Source organism: Corvus cornix, chromosome 26 (assembly GCF_000738735.6).
Source record: "Corvus cornix cornix isolate S_Up_H32 chromosome 26, ASM73873v5, whole genome shotgun sequence".
Classification (NCBI taxonomy): domain Eukaryota; kingdom Metazoa; phylum Chordata; class Aves; order Passeriformes; family Corvidae; genus Corvus; species Corvus cornix.
This window is the reverse complement of record NC_046354.1, coordinates 3802621-3821019: the sequence shown is the minus strand read 5'-3', so window position 1 is coordinate 3821019 and position 18399 is coordinate 3802621. Positions and strand designations below refer to the sequence as shown.

Genomic DNA, 18399 nt, shown 5'->3' with positions numbered 1-18399 from the left:
AGCGACAACGCCGTGAAAATAAAGCTTTTTACCCTTCCCCGCTGCCCGGCTCCCGCTTCCCTCAGCACCTTCCCACCCGCCCCCCGCCCCTCACGTGACCCGCGCCGCGCGCACGCGCCCCCCGCTCCCGAACTACACGTCCCAGGGTGCCCCGCGGCGGCGCGTGCGCGGCGGCGCCCGGCGCTCGGGCCATTTAAATGTGTGTGAGGGAGCCCCTGAAATGGCCGCGCAGGTCGCCGCGGTGCCGCGGGCCCCGGAGGAGCCGCCGCCGCCCTCAGCGGACCGGCCCGCCCGGCCCCGCGGGCCCCGCCGCCGGCGGGCGGCACCCGGCGAGCCGCCGGCCGCTAAGCGGGCCCGGCCGAGCCAGCCGCTGCTGGCGGGGCCCGGCCCGGCGGAGCCGCTGCCCCCGCCCGCCCTCCCCGCCGCCGCGGGGCTGTTCACGTTCTCCCCGCTCAGCCTCCCGCCGCCCGGGGAGCGCCGACACCACCACCGGCACCACGCCGAGCCCGTGGGCCACAAGGCGAGGCGCGGCAGCCCCGCGGACGGCGCGGCGGGGCGGCCCAGCCAGCGAGGTGAGCGGCGGGGGGAGCGCGGGGCCGGCGGGTGCCCCCGGCGGGCTCGGGCGGGCGGGCGGGAGCGGCGGCAGCGCCGCGCTGGGAGCCCCGGGCGCACCTGTGGAGAGGCGCGGGCGGCGGCAGCGCTGCGGGCTCGGCGGCCCTGGTCCGGCCGTGTCGTAGCGGGCACGGCGGGGCTGCCCCGGGGACGGAGCGCGGGGTGGCCGCGCTGCTCCTGCTGCTGTCAGAATCGCCCTCATCGCAGGTTCGGCTGCAGGTGCTGTGGGAGTGAAGCTTTCTTCCCTCTATGCTTGCATTAACGTGTGAGGAGCTGCTGGGTTTTCTTTTAAATTTTATTTTCTTGGTTTTGATAAGTGCCCTGAGAAGGGTTCTCATGATTCCGTACGAGTATTTCCAAGGTGGGTGTCAGAGGATGGTGCCAGATTCTTTTCAGGGGTGCCCAGCAACAGGACAAGGCGCAGTAGCCATGCACTAAAACACAAAAGTTCCTCCTCAACACGAAGAAGAATTTCTTTCAATGAAGGGTGTCTGAACACTGGAACAGGTGCCTAGGGAGGTCCTGGAGAATCCCTGTCTGAAGATATTCCAAACCCAAACTTGTGTCACCTGCTCCAGGTGACCCTGCCTTGGTAGGGGGGTTGCACTGGATGATCTCCAGAGGTCCCTTCCAACCCGAATTATTCTGTGTTTCCTTTAATTAGAAATGCCAAAATATCTCTGGATTTTGGTGTGCGCTGTGTGTGTTTTTGTTTATTTTTATTTTAACAGTACCGAGTGATTGTTTTGGTTCTGCTCAGAGATTTGTTATAGTAAAAAGCTTCTTGGAGAGAGCAACATAGATAAAAAATAACTGCAGAAGCTGCTGTAATTAAAAATACAATGTGGTGAATTATGCTTGAGGAGTGTATGGGCAGGTTTTGTGCCAAAGAAACCAAAGATGCACTTGCTTACAGAAGTCAAGTGTCTGTAGAGTAAACTCTAGATAAGACTGTCTTAAGGACAGACAAAACTATTACTAGGGGAGGCTTTTTTCAGCTGGTTAATGCTTCCACACCACTGTGCTTGAATAACGATTATAAAGGCTCCTGATTGATAAAACTGCAGAGGTTTACAGTGTTTATCAAGTAAACGTTTGGAGCAGTGTATCTTTGTAGATTGGAGTGTCACTGTGTCAGTTCTAACCCAGAATTAAATAGGGCCTCTTAATGAAGGCTTAAACAGCACAAAAATGAGCATCAAAATTCCAGATTTGCAAAGAAAAGCTGTTTGCTAATCTGAAGCTCTTCACTGTCTGTCCTCAGCTGTACGGGTAGTGCCTGTTGGGATGGGGCTGTATTTCTTGTCCTGACTGAGTTTTTATTTTGATATATAATCTAATTAAATTACCTGTTACATTGACTGTACCATACTTATCTGTGGCCCCAGGTGACAGTGAACGTCCCTACTGTTTTTGCTGTTTAATAGTGGTTCTGGTTCTGTTGTGGGATGTGTGATCATTTTAGAGTAGCTGAGTTATTGGCACTGCTGTCATTCTGCCTCACTGCTGAGCCCATCGTTTAGTGACCTGTCCACAGCTTTATTGTGTTTGAGGTGCTGGAGGCTTTCTGTTTATTTAAAGGAATAATTAAAACTATATTTCCTTCAAGATTGCCAGGCATTGCTATAATGTCACTGTTTAGCTGCACTGAATATAGCAGTTACTCACTGTAGTAGTGGGACTCTGCTGTGTTCAGTGCATCCAGCAGCAGCCAGGGCAGCTTTTATCCTGAAAACAGACAAGTGTTCACTAGAAGCTCCCAAATGCAAGGATTCCTCTGTCTGTTACTAGGATATGGCTTCAAACAGGAAGATACTCTGAATTAAAATGTGTGAGGTTTTAAAACTATACCTAAAATCAGATGTGCTTAAAATAAGAGACCTTCAACAACTAAATGTTCTTGGAAACGTGCATAGGGAAGTATTCCCAACAGCTCAGTGGTGGCATGAAATTCTTGTTTAGTTCCAGCTTGGGATCTCTGGTTCCACCAGGACAAATATCTGGTGTGTGAATTGCACGTTCACTCAGTGAGTAAAGCAGTGTCTGTACTTGAGAGCCCAGTGACTGAACAAACTCGTGCACTCCTCACATGCGAGTCTTGCAGAAAACCTCATTCCAAGATCCGTTTCAGCTGACTTCCCAAAACAAGTGATACCACCCTGCTTTTCCTGCTTTCCCTTGAATAGAAAGATCAGGGCCTTTGCTGTCTGTAAGGGCTGCAGCAGCACGGTGAAAACTTGTATTTCAGGTCCTAAGACTATTGTATGAAGTGAGGATTAAGCAATCGGCTCTTTCTTTGCCCCATGAGTAACTCTGTTCCTTACACCAGGCTGTTATGAAGGTCAGCCCTCTCCAGTAATGAGCTCCGAGACCAAACCAGTAATGATCCAGTTAAACACTGGTTACATGAAAGAACCTGGAGCTGCCTGTATTTATCACTACACCCTTTCTCATAAAACAGTGTAACATGGTTTTTTTCTTTAAATTAAATGCTCTAAGAGAATAAAGAGGGAATAGCAATGTGCAGCCAAAGAAAGGAAATTTTATTAGGACAAAGCCCTATGCTGAGGGGAAACTGTAAAACTTTAGTTACTGCATCTTTGGTCAGGTGTTGCCTTCAGCAGCAGGTTGTTCTCATCCCCATGGCTATCCTGGTAACACAGCTCCTGGAGATTTATGGGCATTGTTGGATGAAATGGTTCTTTGATTCAGGCGCATTAAAATCTTGTCTTGGCAATTGAGTTTTTGACAGCTGGAGCATCAAGTTTTCTAATTACCTTTGTCTCTCATTAAATGTTATTTGAATTCGTTTTTATTCTTGAAAGAAGAACAACTTAAACGGTTCCATTTGGCTTGACAGAACTCCTTCTTTACATTTTATTTCTCAGTCTTTTAGAGGCTGATTAACCTCAAAAAAACCCCCAAACAACCGAAGCTGCCTCTTAATTTCCTTCTCTCCATTAACTGAATAGTTAACTGTAAGACTGAAGCTGTTGATGCGATGATTTGGGTCTTTAATTTTAAAAGATCAGTAGTCTAAGATTTACTTAAGTATTTTTACCTCTAAGTGTAGGTAAAGCTTGTACTTCTTCAGCTCAGCTGTGTTTTGCTTCTGTATCATGTGTTCAAAATCAGGGAAGTGTTCTGTAATGAAAGTCCTAAAGTTTAAATGTTACACATACTTGTTTATCCTCTTCCCCTGTATGGCACTGCCTTAAATGTCAGAAGTTATTAATGTACTTAATTATAGATGTTCTGAAATACAAACTCCCTTTAAAGGTATTCTAATAAATCTGTTAAAACTGGAAATATTTCTAAAATATTAAGCAAGAGTTTGGAAGTTTTCCTTAATTCAAGGCGTTATTTGTATAATTGTAGCTACCGTGACTTTTGACTTAGTTATAAAACCAAAAATGCAGTGTTTTACAATTGGTCAGTCTCCCTGGGAATAGATCCCTTCAGCAAGTGAGAGGCCTGAATTCTTTTGGGGTGAATATGCTGCAACTGCAGAACTCTAATCTTCTCTTCATTGTTGCTGCCAGAAACTCCAGATGAAAATGGCAAAACCCAGCGAGCTGACAGTCTTATTATGAAGAAGATAAAGAAAAAAAAGAAAAAGAAACACCGGGAAGATGTGCGGGGAAAACGCCTGAAGATGTACAACAAAGAGGTGCAGACAGTGTGTGCTGGGCTCACTCGCATTGACAAGGAGACTCTGTCTCAAGGACAGTGTGACAACCTGGAAGTGAACAAGGAATCCTTCAGGTACCTGAAGGATGAGCAGCTGTGCAGGCTGAACTTGGGCATGCAGGAATATCGGATACCCCAGGGAGTACAAACCCCGTTTGTGACACACCAGGAGCACTCTGTCCGCAGCAGCTTCCTGAAGACTGGCACTAAATTCAGTAACTTCATTCACGAGGAACATCAGTCCAATGGAGGTGCCCTGGTCCTGCACGCTTACATGGATGAACTCTCATTTTTGTCTCCAGTGGAGATGGAGAGATTTGCAGAAGAGTTTCTTGCGTTGTCATTCAGTGAAAATGATAAAAATGCAGCTTACTATGCTTTAGCCATAGTGCACGGAGCAGCTGCTTATTTACCAGACTTCCTGGATTACTTTGCTTTTAACTTTCCAAACACTCCAGTGAAAATGGAAATTTTGGGCAAGAAGGACATTGAAACAACAACAATTTCAAATTTTCACTCTCAGGTAAGAACTGTTCAAAAGCATAAAAGTTGCACAATACCTAGATTTGATTAATCTCTTTAACCCAGAGCAGGCATGATTTAAAATAGGCAAGTCACAAATTTATTTTCTAAGCAGATGAAAAAAGGTAGTGTTGGGACTTCACTACTCTGTTTATTCCTGTTTCTGCTTAAAGCTTTTCTGTGCTCCCTGGTAGCTGGTGAATCACACCTCAGACACTATCTGTGTCTGAGGAAAGATCTGCACTGATCATCTTTTTCTTCTAAACTTGGGAAAACACTGAGATAGTGCAAGATAACAGCCAAGTCTGTGCCAAGAGTTGCATAGGCTGCAAATACTAACACTGCTTTTCAAGTCAATAGAGCTGGGGTTTGTTGGTTTTGGGGTCTTGGGGTTTTGATTTTTTTGCAATGATATTACTTTTCATGTTTCAGTATATCTGATTCACAGCTTTTTTTTAACATCTTAATTCCCTCAATACCTTACGCTGTTTAAACTTCGTAACTTGAAGGTGGTTAGAGAGTCTTTTTAATTGCCATGGAAAAGGAGTTTCATTTTATTTACTCCCTTGGTTTCCCTAGTAGGCTTAAGCTAATTTAGAAACTGTATCTCTGTGTAACTTAAATGGATGCAACAGTAAAAACTAAGTTAATTCCTAGATTCCCATATGAAAGTCCCTTGGATTTTAGTCTTGTAATCAAACTCAGAAGTATCTATACAACAAGATTACAGTTTGGATAAATTTCTTTTTGATGGAATAAAGCTTCTTTCTGTTTAGTCTGAGAATGGATCCAAATTGCTGATTACCTTTAAGGTCTTTACTCCAGACATTAATTACATTTACTAGTTCACTTGTTGGAAGGATAAATCTGAAACTGTGGTGGAGTGCAATTCAGTACTATAAGAACACACCTTTAACAACAGATTTTGGAGTGTTAGTGCTTGTGGATGGGCTATTTGGATCTCTGCAGGGTTTGCCAAATGCTTATAAGCAAGATTTGCATTGGAAAAACAATTATTGCTTTACAGAAAGTTCCTGCATGGTCGCTGTGGAGTCTTTGAATAGCATTAAATTAATAATTCTGACACTTGGCTTTTTGTTTGACGATGATTAGCTGCTGTAGCACTTATTTTAACCAGCTTCTGTTTCTTGGTTTAAATAATTCTTTGTGCTGACAGAGCTGTGCCTGGGTGCAGAGTACCCCAAAACCAGTCTCTGAGCATATAAACCACTGCTGTGGGCAATAGCACTTCTGCACAGCACACACCTGTGTCCTGCAAATGTGAAATGTGTCCACAAGTCAGGCTTTAAATCTTCTGTATTAGTGATTTATCTGTGTTTTTTAGTGTCCTGATTGCGTTCTGGCTCGAGTACATGTGATGACCCCTGAAATGGCTAAACAGAGCCTCTGGAGTATTTAACAATTGCATTTTTTGTCGGTGAATGTCCTGTGAACACAAATACTGGCACTATAAATACACGTGAGGAATGTGTGGTAATAAATAAGAGGCTTTGCTGGGTTATAGTCTGCTGGTACTTCAGTTAATTCTATTTTAAGTACTGTCTAAACTTGATTAAGATTGAGTCATGACATAAGGTTCAGTTGGTCTAAACCACTTCTCTAAACCCAGCTCCAGCATGACCTGGTTAATCCTCTCTGGCTGAAGTGTGTTAGTGCAGTTCTCCCTGAGCAAACAGAGCAGGGGAGCTGTCACAGGCAGCTGAAGCAGGGCTCTTCAGAGAATGCAGATGATGGAAAAGCTGAAGGAAACATTGAAATCAGTGGTGGTTTCACCCAAGTTTGGCAAACTAGCTTGTCTTGAAATGGAGAAGGTTGCAATGCCCTGCTCGAGGGCCTGGGGTGATGAACCTGACTCTTGTGCTGCTGTTCCTTGGCAGCCCTGATGAGGGAGGAACAGATTGGCCAAGCTTCGCTTTTGACCCTTCTGTATGAGAATTGTACAGTCCAGAACTGCTTCATAGTTGTGCTTTTGTAGATTAAGCATGTTGTGCTATTGTGTGCTCTACACTGATTATTTATAATTGAAAACACTCAGTTAAGTCACCTCCATTCTGAGTTCCTTCTCTGTGCATGAGTTTTTGCTGCACTGACCTGTGCCAAGGGGATTTGGAGCACTAGGGAGTCTTGAATCCTGGAGATCCAGTGTCAAGAAATCAAAACTTGATCTGTAAACTGCAAGTTAATGTGACCTTTGGCTTGCATGACATTCAGCTATTTTGTGTTTTCAGAGAAACTGAATTACAGTATTCAAAATAAGGACTTCAATCTGAAAGACTTGGTAAAAGTCTAGTGATAATTAACTGCCTTGCAAGGTGAATTCCTTTGTTCTCAGGGCAGTGAGTTTATAGCAAAGCACTCCAATGTGTATTTGTTACATAAATGTTTGGTTTCAGTATCTTAAAATAATTAAGTTTCAGTTTCCTCTGGATTTTTTGCTTGCATTGGCTCTCTTTGGTTCTAATACTTCAGTGCTGGAGCTCAGCTTTAGTTTGGAGCTGTTCACTTGGGCTGAGAGCTTTCAAGACTCAAATCACTGAGCAGTAATTTGTAAGCTTTCCTCACATAAGGGCACACTTTAATTTGAAAGCTCTTAGCTGTGCAGCTAGAATGAACTCTTATTTTCCTTATCATTTGTTTAGTACAACTGCTTCTAGTTCCACTCAGTGAATGGGAATATATTTAGAGTTAAAAAAACCACTTCTGCTTTTTTCCCCAACTGATCAACTGCCTGATGAATTCTCTCTCTGATCCAAAGAACAGTTAGACTCACAGAGGGTGTGTGGGGGTTCTGGGAAGAGGCCAGGAAAGAGAATTGGGGAAGTAGGTTTTGCATAAGCTGCTGTTCCTTCTGGGAGAAGCAGCCAACAGATGATAACTGGGTAAGTTTTCTTACTCCTGCTGTTCTGAACAGGTTACCCTATCCCTGAGAGCTTTGGTTAATGAACCACATCAGAGTTTGGTTGTCTGCTCCATGTGAACTTCTCTGATTCTGGAAGGGCAATTTCTTTTTTTAGCAGTAACTACCAAAGTATGAAATGGAGAAGTTGTGCATCTGTACTGTAAACTTCATTTGGTTTGTCACTGAAGCCATATAAACAATGCCCAATGGTCCTGCACTATGTCAGATTTTAGTCAAACGTGTCACCCTTGCTGTGCTGGCATGTCACTGCCTTGTCCTTCACTAGTAACCAGCCTTGTGCTTTTGCTTTCTTCCTTGTAGCCAAGTGTTTGTGTGGTTGGTTTTATAGCTGACTTGGCATGCTGAAATATTGTTGCTGTCAACTGATTCATGCTTCTCTTGCAACTGGAGAGAAACTTCTGAGACTTAACCTCATTTGTCTCCAGCTGATGCCTCATCTGTGTGTCCTCTTCTCACCCTGTGCTGCTCACTTAACCCGTGGTGAGGCTGGGGCTGGGGTGGCTCAGGAACATGCAAATAAACACCAGCTCTGTGCCTCTGACAGGAAACACTGCCTCTGTCTGCTTCTGTTCTCACCCAAGTGTGGGAAACACTGATAGGCACATGGTGCAGCTGAGAGAAAATGTCTCCATGAGCACTCAGGAGCTAATTTTAACCATGCCCGTAACTCAGTGTCAGTGTGGGGTGTGTGGAGTGGGGGATGCACATGGCAGTGATGGCTGTGTGGCATTTGAAAGGGCACAGGCTGCCTGAGTGGCCTTACTGACTCCATTGTCCTTTTGCAGCAGTAAAAACAGTGGCAGTTACTGCTCATGATCCACTGCTGCTTTTAAAGAAGCACAGGGAACAAATTATAGCAAGGGAGGGGCTGTGGTAATAAGTCACTGACTTCTGGCAGCCGTGTGAACTGGAGTGACCCTAGCTAAATTCCTAAACAAGAGTTGAACTTTAAACAAAAATAAAAAACACTGAGAGAGGTCCTAATGGATATAACGAAGGGACTGCAGCTATTTCATCATCTCAGCTTTCTTCCCTGCAATGAGGGGTGCACGCAGGTGGCTGTGGAGTGAATAGCGCTGGGAAGAGGGAATCTGGAGCACTTGGTGAATGAAAGGCTAAAGCAGTTTTCAGTGCAGCAAGCAGGGTGCTTACTCATGGGACACTAGATCACCCAGTTGTAAAGAGAGGGCAAGATGCCTGTTCTTTTAGATGTTCATTACATCATATTCTTGAGACCACTGGCCTAACCAGTGGTGTTGGTGTTTGCTGCTCAGAAGGAATTAAGAATAAGAGAGAAGCTGTGAAGATGTTTTTTTTATGGCATATTTAGCTAGTAGACTACATCCCCTGTGATTGAGGTGCTTGAGATGAATACTACAGCCTGCTGGGGATTGCCATGAGTTGGTGCATGTTTTCAGTGTAAACATGTCCTGGGTTTAATTCTCAAGTGTGTATATTCCTTTAATTTCTATTAAAAACTAGCAAAGTGTTGAAATCCAATATTTCCCTAAAGTACTTCTACTGTTTCCTTTATAACTCCTGAGTTCTTGTCTATTTTTTCATTGTTCCAGTGGATTAAAAAAAACCCCAAAGTTGAAGTTTCTCATTTTTCATTTCCTTTGAAAACATTACAAGGAAAAAATGCATATGGAGTTATAATTCATTTTAACTCATGACAAACACCTGTAAAATGCTAGCAACTCTCACCAGGTGGTTTCAATAGCATAGAACTCATCTGGAAGTAGTCTGTCTCCACTTACATAAATAGTGCCAGGCAGTTAAACTTCACTGGATAAGGAGCAGAGCGCTTCAGTCCTTGGTTTTGCTGTAGGTGCACAGAACTAAAATATTGCTGCAGCATTTCAGTGCTCCTGCTCTGAACTGCATTCAGCAAATAGAGTGAGCTAAACTCCTGTAATTAAAGAAGTGAAATATCTATGACTGCTGCTGGAGGACAAAATTGCAGCAGTAACTATTCTTCCTTTATTAGTCTCTCCTAATTTACCTTTAACAACTGCATGGAGTAGTCTAATGACATCTGGTTTGTTGACTAAACATGCAAAACTGAAACTAAACTTAAAGCTAAGCTGCTGCATCCACATATCTATAAGTGGAGTTATAAAAGGCATTACACTTTGTGAACATGCCTGTTAAACTGCAAATTTACCAGTAATTGTCTGTACTGTCCCAGCACTCAGCCATGGAGAACAGCTGTAGTTTTTCACCCCTAGAACACACACTGAAGGGTGATGGAAGGCTGGGGCTCAGACACAACTGAGTGTGCAGAACAGACTAATTATGGCAGAACTTGTGGTCTGTAGCATCAGTTAGTGGTATCTACATAGAACCTCCTCTGTGGCCATATGGCATGTTCCAGCTGCAGTCCATAGGATGAGGCTACAGAACACTGGAGTCTTGCCAGTGCCTCTCCTCTGGGAACAGGAAATCAGCAAGAAAAGTTTCCAGATGACCCTGGAACGTGGGACAGTCTGTGTTCTAGAGGATGTCCATGAGCTGTGACATTAAAGTATTTCTGGCCCCAGCACTGACAGGAGGTTCTACTGCAAATGGTTATCTTAAAATTCTCTCCATGAGCACTGGCTTTCCAGCTAAACCTCTTGTTTCCTCTGCTTTTTGTCCAATTTTCTGTGTCTACTATAATAACATCACTAGAACCACTGCATGAAGGACACTGAGGTTTTTCACTGCTGTCTCAGGGGAAGGACCTCAGGGACAGGACTGAAATGAGGCATGTGCATATCCCAGGAGCATCCGGTTTGAAATGTAGAAGCAACAGTGTTCTGCACGAACCAGCAGAGAGTTGAAGCTTGCTGGTGAAAGACTGAGTCACAATGAAACCTTGTGTGGTTGTTTTCTCAAGTCAGCCTGGAAGTGTTGAATTGTTCCTGAATTAGTTAAATATTCACTTGCTGTTTTTCAAACTTCAGAAGGATTTCCTGTCAGGAGTACAGGCAGGAGTCCTTTCTTTCTCTTCTGTTCTAAACAGTCCCTGTGCATATTCCCAAAGGCACATCTACTGAAACAGATGTAGATGAGTGCAAGATTAATCCCAGCCGTGTTAGATCAGTCAGTTTTATCCTCCTGTAACAGAACTAAAGCTGTGGTGGTGGTGTGTCTCCTGTCAGGTCAATCGGACGTACTGCTGTGGCACCTACAGAGCAGGACCCATGCGCCAGATCAGCCTGGTTGGAGCAGTGGATGAAGAAGTTGGGGACTACTTCCCAGAATTCCTGGATATGTTGGAAGAATCTCCATTTCTTAGAGTAAGCAGTAACTTGTGGTGTATTCAGAGCACTGTAGATGTTTAAGCAATTGTTAGGTTTCCAAGTGATTAGAAACTGTTAGGTATTTTCTTTATTGATGTGCTCATTTGGGCTACTGAGGTTCATTCTTTCCTGTGTCCAATTGAAAGGCATGGAATTAGGTGGCTGATTTAAAAAAAATCAAATTTATTATATATACACGTACTACATGTGCCTCTACTTCCCTAAAGACTATGCTTGATAAAATTAGCTTGGAATATCTTTTACCTCTCAAATTTACTTTGTTTCTATGCAATTCTTTTGACAGCAGATTTGAACCAGTTTTACCAAAGGCATCATTTAATTTTTCTATTTCACCCAGTGTTTTGTGTTATGTGTGTTTTGTGGGTTGTTTTGTTCCTATTTTCTTTTAGATGACTTTGCCCTGGGGGACTCTTTCCAGTCTCAGACTGCAGTGCAGGTCCCAGAGTGATGATGGGCCCATCATGTGGGTGAGGCCGGGAGAGCAGATGATCCCCACAGCTGATATGCCAAAATCGCCCTTCAAACGGCGCCGGTAAGGTTTGGGTTTCCTTTTGTACTCGAGGTAAAACATTGCAGTTAAGTCTGTGTCAGATTTGAGAACAAAAGCAAAGTATTTGATGTGTAATTGGCTCTGCAGAGGACTAATTCAGATTTAAGTTTCACTTCTGTTTCAAAGTGGCTCAGCTGATAAAGCTAATGTTACCTGTGATGGTTATTTTATTTCACTACTCAGTATCTTTCAGTACTTCTCACATATCCTAGATCAGTGCTTTAAGATTAAAACCTCTTGTTATTATCCTTCAGGAGACTTAATTAATCTTATTTCTGTGGCAAGAACCAATTTGGTGGTGAGGGCAGGTGGATGCTGTAAAACAGCAGAGATCCTTTTACTGCATTCTATAGTCGGTACTAAAGCATTTGTAACACTGCCTGTCTGCTCAGGAATTATTGTGTATTCTTGCTTTCTGTCTCTGAAAGAGTGCTCTAAGACAAATTTCAGGAGATTTGGAAGCATATTTTAATTGCTGTTTCAAGAAGAATTCTTGGACATATTCCTAAATAACTGAAGCTCAGGTTCTGTAAGATAGCTCTGTTTTACATACCAATACATTCTTGGAGGAAGTCTTTCAGCACAAGTACTAAACCACAAAAAGTACGTGATTTGATTTGTTTTGTAAAGTTTGATCTCATAACGTGACTTGTACTTTGCTGGTTTTGTTTCAGTCTTTCACCGAACAAACACCTAGAAAAAATCAGAGGGAAGTGCTTTATTCCTCTGAAGCCTGTAGCACCCAGCATTTTAAGATTATTTCAATACAACTGCTTCTTTTTGAGCAGTCTGGGACATTTTTAGTGTGTGATTTTATCCCGTTGCAGGTCCATGAACGAGATCAAGAACCTGCAGTACCTACCTCGGACCAGCGAGCCCCGAGAGGTCCTGTTCGAGGACAGGACGAGAGCTCACGCTGACCACGTGGGGCAGGGCTTTGACTGGCAGAGCACAGCTGCTGTCGGGGTGCTCAAGGCTGTGCAGTTTGGAGAATGGTAAGTGCTGCTGGAATGCAGCTATTCTTCTTTTTTTTTTTTTTTTTTTTTAATAATTCGTTGGAAAACAAACCGAATCAGAAATGGTTTAAACCCTATAAAGAGACAAAAGTTGCCCAGAGCTGGAAACTTCAAGTTATATACCTGCTATTTTTCCCTCTTGAGGCAGTAAAAAATTTGTAACAGCAGCTTGCAGAATGTTTTAGTGATACACAAAAGCCTTAAACCTGGACCATCATCTTTGATTATTCTTTTCCTGAGCAGGTATATTAATTCTAGCTTTTGTAACAGTAGTCTGAGAGCTCAGTGTAATTAATTTCACAGCTGCAGTGCCTTCTTAGGTCATGTACCCAGGATATTGCTGTTGACCTTGCAGAGAAACTAGACTTGCATCATTGTAATAGCTAGAAATTACAGGAGAAATTGGATAGCATCATTAGCAATATCATAAGAATGAAAATGCCAGGATTTCCTTCACTCTGGTTCACAGCTGTTGAATAAAACTCCTCGCTGCTTCAACTTCAGTGTTACTTTGTAATTTTACATTTTTCCCTTAATGTGGAATTATTCTGTCCAATTATAGAATGGAGGAATTGAGGCAAATTGTGGTTCCTAGAACACAGAGAACTTTGATAGTGGCAGTTTGAACCTGGTTCTCAGGCATTTCAGTATGTCCATGAAAACATCACTGCTGTTGTGAATGCAGCAAAAACGGAGAAAGAAAAAAGAGAAATCTATGAATTATTCCTCTTTTTCAAAATAATACACTATTGAGAAGTATTGAGACGTTGTGCACAGTGTAACACTGAAGTAGGTCATTGGTTCAATGAAGCTTTCTGCTGGGAAGAGCTGTAATGCTCTGTAGTTCAAATACTTCAAAAATTCTTGGAATTCTCATCTTTTTCTAGGAGTGACCAGCCTCGTATAACCAAAGATGTGGTTTGTTTTCATGCTGAAGACTTCACTGATGTTGTGCAGAGACTTCAGCTGGACCTGCATGAACCTCCAGTGTCACAGGTATCAAATGTGCCCTCGTGACAGCTCATTCCTGGTGTTTTGGGAGTAGTTTCTGACAGATCCCAGCTTTTCCCTAAAGGCAGCCCTTTTCTATCCCCAGTGGCCCTCAGTTCTCAGCTCTCTGGGGCAATTTCCTTGTGTTTCAGCATAAAATAGTTCAGTTGGAAGGGACCTTTTTCTTTTTCTTTCCCTTTCCCCCGGGTTCATGCTGTGAGTCACAGGGTGTGCTGTAGAAACAATCCGTTGATTAAGTCATGTGTGCCTGTTCCTGCTTTTTCCAATATCTGATGTGGAGGCATCTAAACTCAGTCCTGTCAGCTCAAACAATGCAGCCTATGTCACCACTTGTTTTTAACCATAATTGTAGAAACCTCTTCATTCTCCTCTCTCAAGATGTGCACATCAGAGAAATTGTGTTTTAGAAGTCTAGTTCTCATTTAAATTTGAAGTTTTACCCATGAAATGGAAACATTCTGATTTAGACATGAATTAACTTGAAAACAGGAGGATGCTGAATTGTTTGAAGAGTTTACCACTAACTTTCCCATCTCTCCTTCTCCCAGTGTGTTCAATGGGTGGACGAAGCCAAACTAAACCAAATGAGACGGGAAGGCATTCGCTATGCTAGGATTCAGTTGTGTGACAATGACATCTACTTCATCCCTAGAAATGTCATTCATCAGTTCAAAACAGTGTCAGCAGTCTGCAGCTTAGCCTGGCACATCAGACTCAAACAGTATCACCCCGTGGGGGAGACTTCTCCAAAAGCAGAAAGCAATTCAAGCCTGAACAGTAATGTTCCTGGAAACACAGAGGCAGAAGGTGAACCCCAAGGTGTGAGTGTAAAAATAGAGTCTGAAGAACCAGGTACAGAAATTCAGCTTACCCCAGGGGTGCTCTCCTCCTCTGTTTCTTCAATATCAGGACTTGTGCAACCAGATCAGGTGGCCCAGCCCCTTCCAGGTTTTAAAATAGAGTCTGATCAGCAACACAATCCACAGGATCATGCAGGCTCTTCTGTGTGATATGTATATAATCAAACATTTTTTAAACAACTTTTTAAAATTTTGATGTGAAGTTATAGTTTTATAACTGGCTTATGTTTTATTGGAGAAATCTTGCCTATAATTCTATAAAGAAAGGTGACATTCCAAAATGTCAAGCATATCTTTTTTACACAGATTATGCAAAATTCAAGTTGTATTTTAACCCCTTAGTACAACCTGTAACAGTGGTCTACCACTTCTTTCTGTTTAAGTAAAGAGATGTTGAATATCTTCTCAAAGTCAGATTGAAATTCCTCCAGGAACACAAAATGATTGAACTCCATTGGTCAGTGTTATATCCCTACTTTTACTTTCTCTCTAATCTTCACCAGAAAGTGATGCTTTTGTAGAAGACCTGCAAAGTGACTTCCCCATCTCATTTTAATTGCTTAAAAAAGTAAAAAAAAAAAAGAAAAAAAATAGAGAAAGCACAGCACTTTTGATGATTTGTGGAATTTTTGGTATGTCTGTTCTTGACATGTTGGTTTATATACAAGCTATAGAAATTGATGTTTCTTACAATTCCTACAAGGGTGACCTGTAAAAAGAACTGAAGCAAGTGTCTGATTCCTGTTGAAATGCAATGACTTACTGACCTAACACTTCTCATAGCACTGCTTATGTTGTTTGGTGTGAGGGTTTTTGCTTCCAAAATACATCTTCCCTGAACGTGATAAATGCTAGTGTCAAAATTAGAGAACCTCTTGGTAGTCTTGTGGAGGAAACTGCTATCTTTGAGCACTTTAAGGCTTTAAAATACTTAACCAACTTGGCAGCTTGTTTTGATCGGGTCGTAATGTGTCCAATGGATCCACACTTTCCCTTGTACTGATGCACTTAATAGAATAAGCATTGAGCTGATACCTGACTTTCTAGAATAAGGACAGCCTTACTGTGTAAGTTCTGTATTAGTATTTCACAATAAAAAGTATTTTGGCATTGGACTGCTTTTTCCATGTGTAGCTCCTGGGTGCCCAGTTACTGTGGAAAAATCAGCAGCACGTGCTCAATGTGTAGAGTGTCAGCTATCAACAGTTTTTAAACAATCTTTCAATATTTCTGGATGTTAATGTGTAATCTGTATTTGACTTTCACTCACCCCATTTATTACTGCCCTTTTCAGTCATCAAAAGGAAAAGTCCCTTTTCCCTCTCCCTCTCCCCTCCCCACATTTAGAGTACAAGTTGGGGTTTGGTGCAACTTAAGCTGTCTCCAGATAACTTTATTTGTTCTAATCCTCACTGGGGTAGGAAAGATTTGAAACACTATGTTAGACTAGACAAAAGCAAAGATGCTGTGTTAGTTCTGGATGCATCTTTTTAATATCAATTATTACTCTTCTCTTTATAAGGGTCTCTAAAATATGTTACTCTATTATAAATCTTACTTTGTGCAATATTGTTTGTGTAGGCTTTTATATACATATTAGCACCTCAGTGTAGAGGTCACTATTTTAAACTGATAGAGAAATAATCCTCAGAAGATACTGCAGTGATTAGTTAGAACCTGTATTACTCCTTATGTGTATGTATGTATTGTCTTCGGTACAAAAATGAGGACTAGGAAATATTTCAATTTAAAACTAATTTACAGATTGAAGTGGTAGTGACTCGTTTAGTAATCTGTGTAAATAAGGTGTTAGAATGGAAAGCTTTTATGATGAGAAGTAATGTGATTCATGCAGGGGTGTAATTTAATCTTAGCAGAAATTCTAGATGACTCAGTGCGGCTCAGAAATGAGCCGTCAGTTCTCTGGTGGGTTTTTTCCACTTTTTATGTTGAGAGGAATTTCATAGCTTTAAGGGTTGTGCAAAGTAAAATTCCTCACAGGCAATAGTGGTTTCAGTTCATCCTTCACATTGAAAGATTTCCCAGGGTGTTCTTTCCTTTTGACCAAGTCTGCGAGTCTTCCAAGTGCCCGTTGCGCGCCTCTCCCGTGCTGCTCCCTGGCCCTGGCAGTGCAGGGCCATCCCCGAGGTGGCCCTTCCTTCCCTGGTGGCCAGCACTGATCACTCAGGAACTGACACACCTGCAGAGGCCACAAGTGAGCCTGCAAGCTGAACTGCAAAGGCAGAATAAACAGAGTAAGAGCCCCCGTGCACCAACCTGTCTGTTTCTTGGGAAAATTGAAATGGAATGAAGGGACAATCCATTTGGAAGTCCTCTGTAAATTCTAACAGCACGTTTTCAAATGGATGAAGGAAGACTAGGGTGGTTTGTGCTACTTTCCAAGCTGTAGCTTTAGTGAAATCTGTGACAACAGCCTGAAATACCTAGAAAATGCTCTGACTTCCTCTTGGATGGAGGGACATGACCAATAGCATCATGCTCTTTATGCTCTGCTCAGTTACTAACTTAAAACCTAATGTCAGATTTAAATGCACATAAATAAAGATATCTTTGAATGACCTGAATGTTGCTGATGCTATTCTAGTTTGGAAGACTGAGGGAGAGAGGAACAAGCTGTTTGAGAATCTCTTATTAAATCCATGCTCAGCTTTGCTGTGCTTTAACCAAGCTGGCAGACTTTCAAGTTCCACCTCAACTCTGGATGTAAAGTGTGAGGGGGATTGCTTGGGAAGCTGCTCACTGTTCAGCCATTGCTTCAGTTGCCCAGAACAAAGCCTTGATGGGCAGATGCAAATGTTTTCCAGACCAAGACCTGTAGAACACTGATTTTTTACGAGCTAGAGCTATTTAGAGAGGAAGTAACGAGTTCAAGCCACTTAGTGTTTGAGCAGAACAAATCAAGTAAATATTTCTGAATATCTCATGTTAAATAGCTGCTATTTTAATTTCTCTAAGAATTCATAAAGCAGGCTCCTTAATGAGGCAATCAAACTTTGGCACATTTGATAGCTTGTTCTAAGGCTGAGAAAGTTGGGGCTGTTCAGTGTGGACACCTCACAGCTCCTTCCAGGATCTGCAGGGGCTACAGGGAAGCTGGAGAGGGGCTGTTCATTAGGAACTCAAGTGACAGCACAAGGGGGAATGGGTACAAATCAAAAGAGAAGAAATTTAGGTTAGGTTAGAGATTAGGAAGAAATTTGATGGGTTTTGAGGATCTGGTTGCCCAGGGAGGTTGTGGATGCCCCAACCCTGGAATTTTATAAAGCCAGGTTGAGCAACCTGGCCCAGTGAGAGGTGTCCCTGCACATGGCAGGGAGTTGGGACTGGATGATTTTTAAGGTCCATTCCAACACCTTAACATTCTGTTATTCTCAGAAAAAGCAGATAGGTACAGAACAGGTCCTAAATACAAACGTGCTGGTCAGTTACTGTAAAACCTCAGTTCTCCATTTATGAGGATCTGGTCTGTGATGTCAGGTAGAAAATACTCCTGCTTAATGCTGGAGACAGCTGTCACTGGCCAAGTGCTCTGTCCGTGGAGGGATCGGCTGTGAAACACAGAACTGAGGCTTAGGCTCTACTTTAAATCAAGTGCTGGTGACTAAAACAAAGCTTATCCCAGGGATAAAGGCAAGTGGCTCAGCTGTGCTAGAAATGGACTAGCAAAGGCAGCGTAAAGCTGAAATACCAGTTGGCTTTGGTTTCCTCTCTCCTCTAGACAAACTCCAAGCCACTTTGTGCAGGTACCTGCCACGTTCTCTTCCAGTAAAGGGGGAACACCCACGCGGTGTTCCCAGGGGATTCATGAGGAACGCTTTCCACAGGTGCAGCACAGGGGCTCTGCTGTGCTCTGCCAGGTTCCCCCGGA

The 18399-nt window shown here is 42.9% G+C and overlaps 1 protein-coding gene across 1 annotated transcript; it reads left to right on the top strand.

Moving 5' to 3' along the window:
- The first annotated feature begins 205 nt into the window (after positions 1–205).
- Positions 206–17727, top strand: RSBN1 (round spermatid basic protein 1). The gene is made up of 7 exons (XM_039565240.1): positions 206–572; positions 4155–4825; positions 10912–11049; positions 11463–11605; positions 12451–12618; positions 13527–13635; positions 14199–17727. Exons 1-7 carry the CDS (start codon positions 221–223, stop codon positions 14658–14660), a joined length of 2043 nt encoding a protein of 680 aa, XP_039421174.1. The 5' UTR covers positions 206–220; the 3' UTR covers positions 14661–17727.
- Positions 17728–18399: the final 672 nt, after the last annotated feature.

Bases quoted from the DNA above. Each gene is read 5' to 3' on its own strand.
- RSBN1 (XM_039565240.1), top strand. From the start codon at position 221: ATGGCCGCGCAGGTCGCCGCGGTGCCGCGGGCCCCGGAGGAGCCGCCG. The intron at 11,606-12,450 runs GTAAGGTTTGGG...ATCCCGTTGCAG, and splicing joins TCGCCCTTCAAACGGCGCCG to GTCCATGAACGAGATCAAGA. The intron at 12,619-13,526 runs GTAAGTGCTGCT...ATCTTTTTCTAG, and splicing joins GCTGTGCAGTTTGGAGAATG to GAGTGACCAGCCTCGTATAA.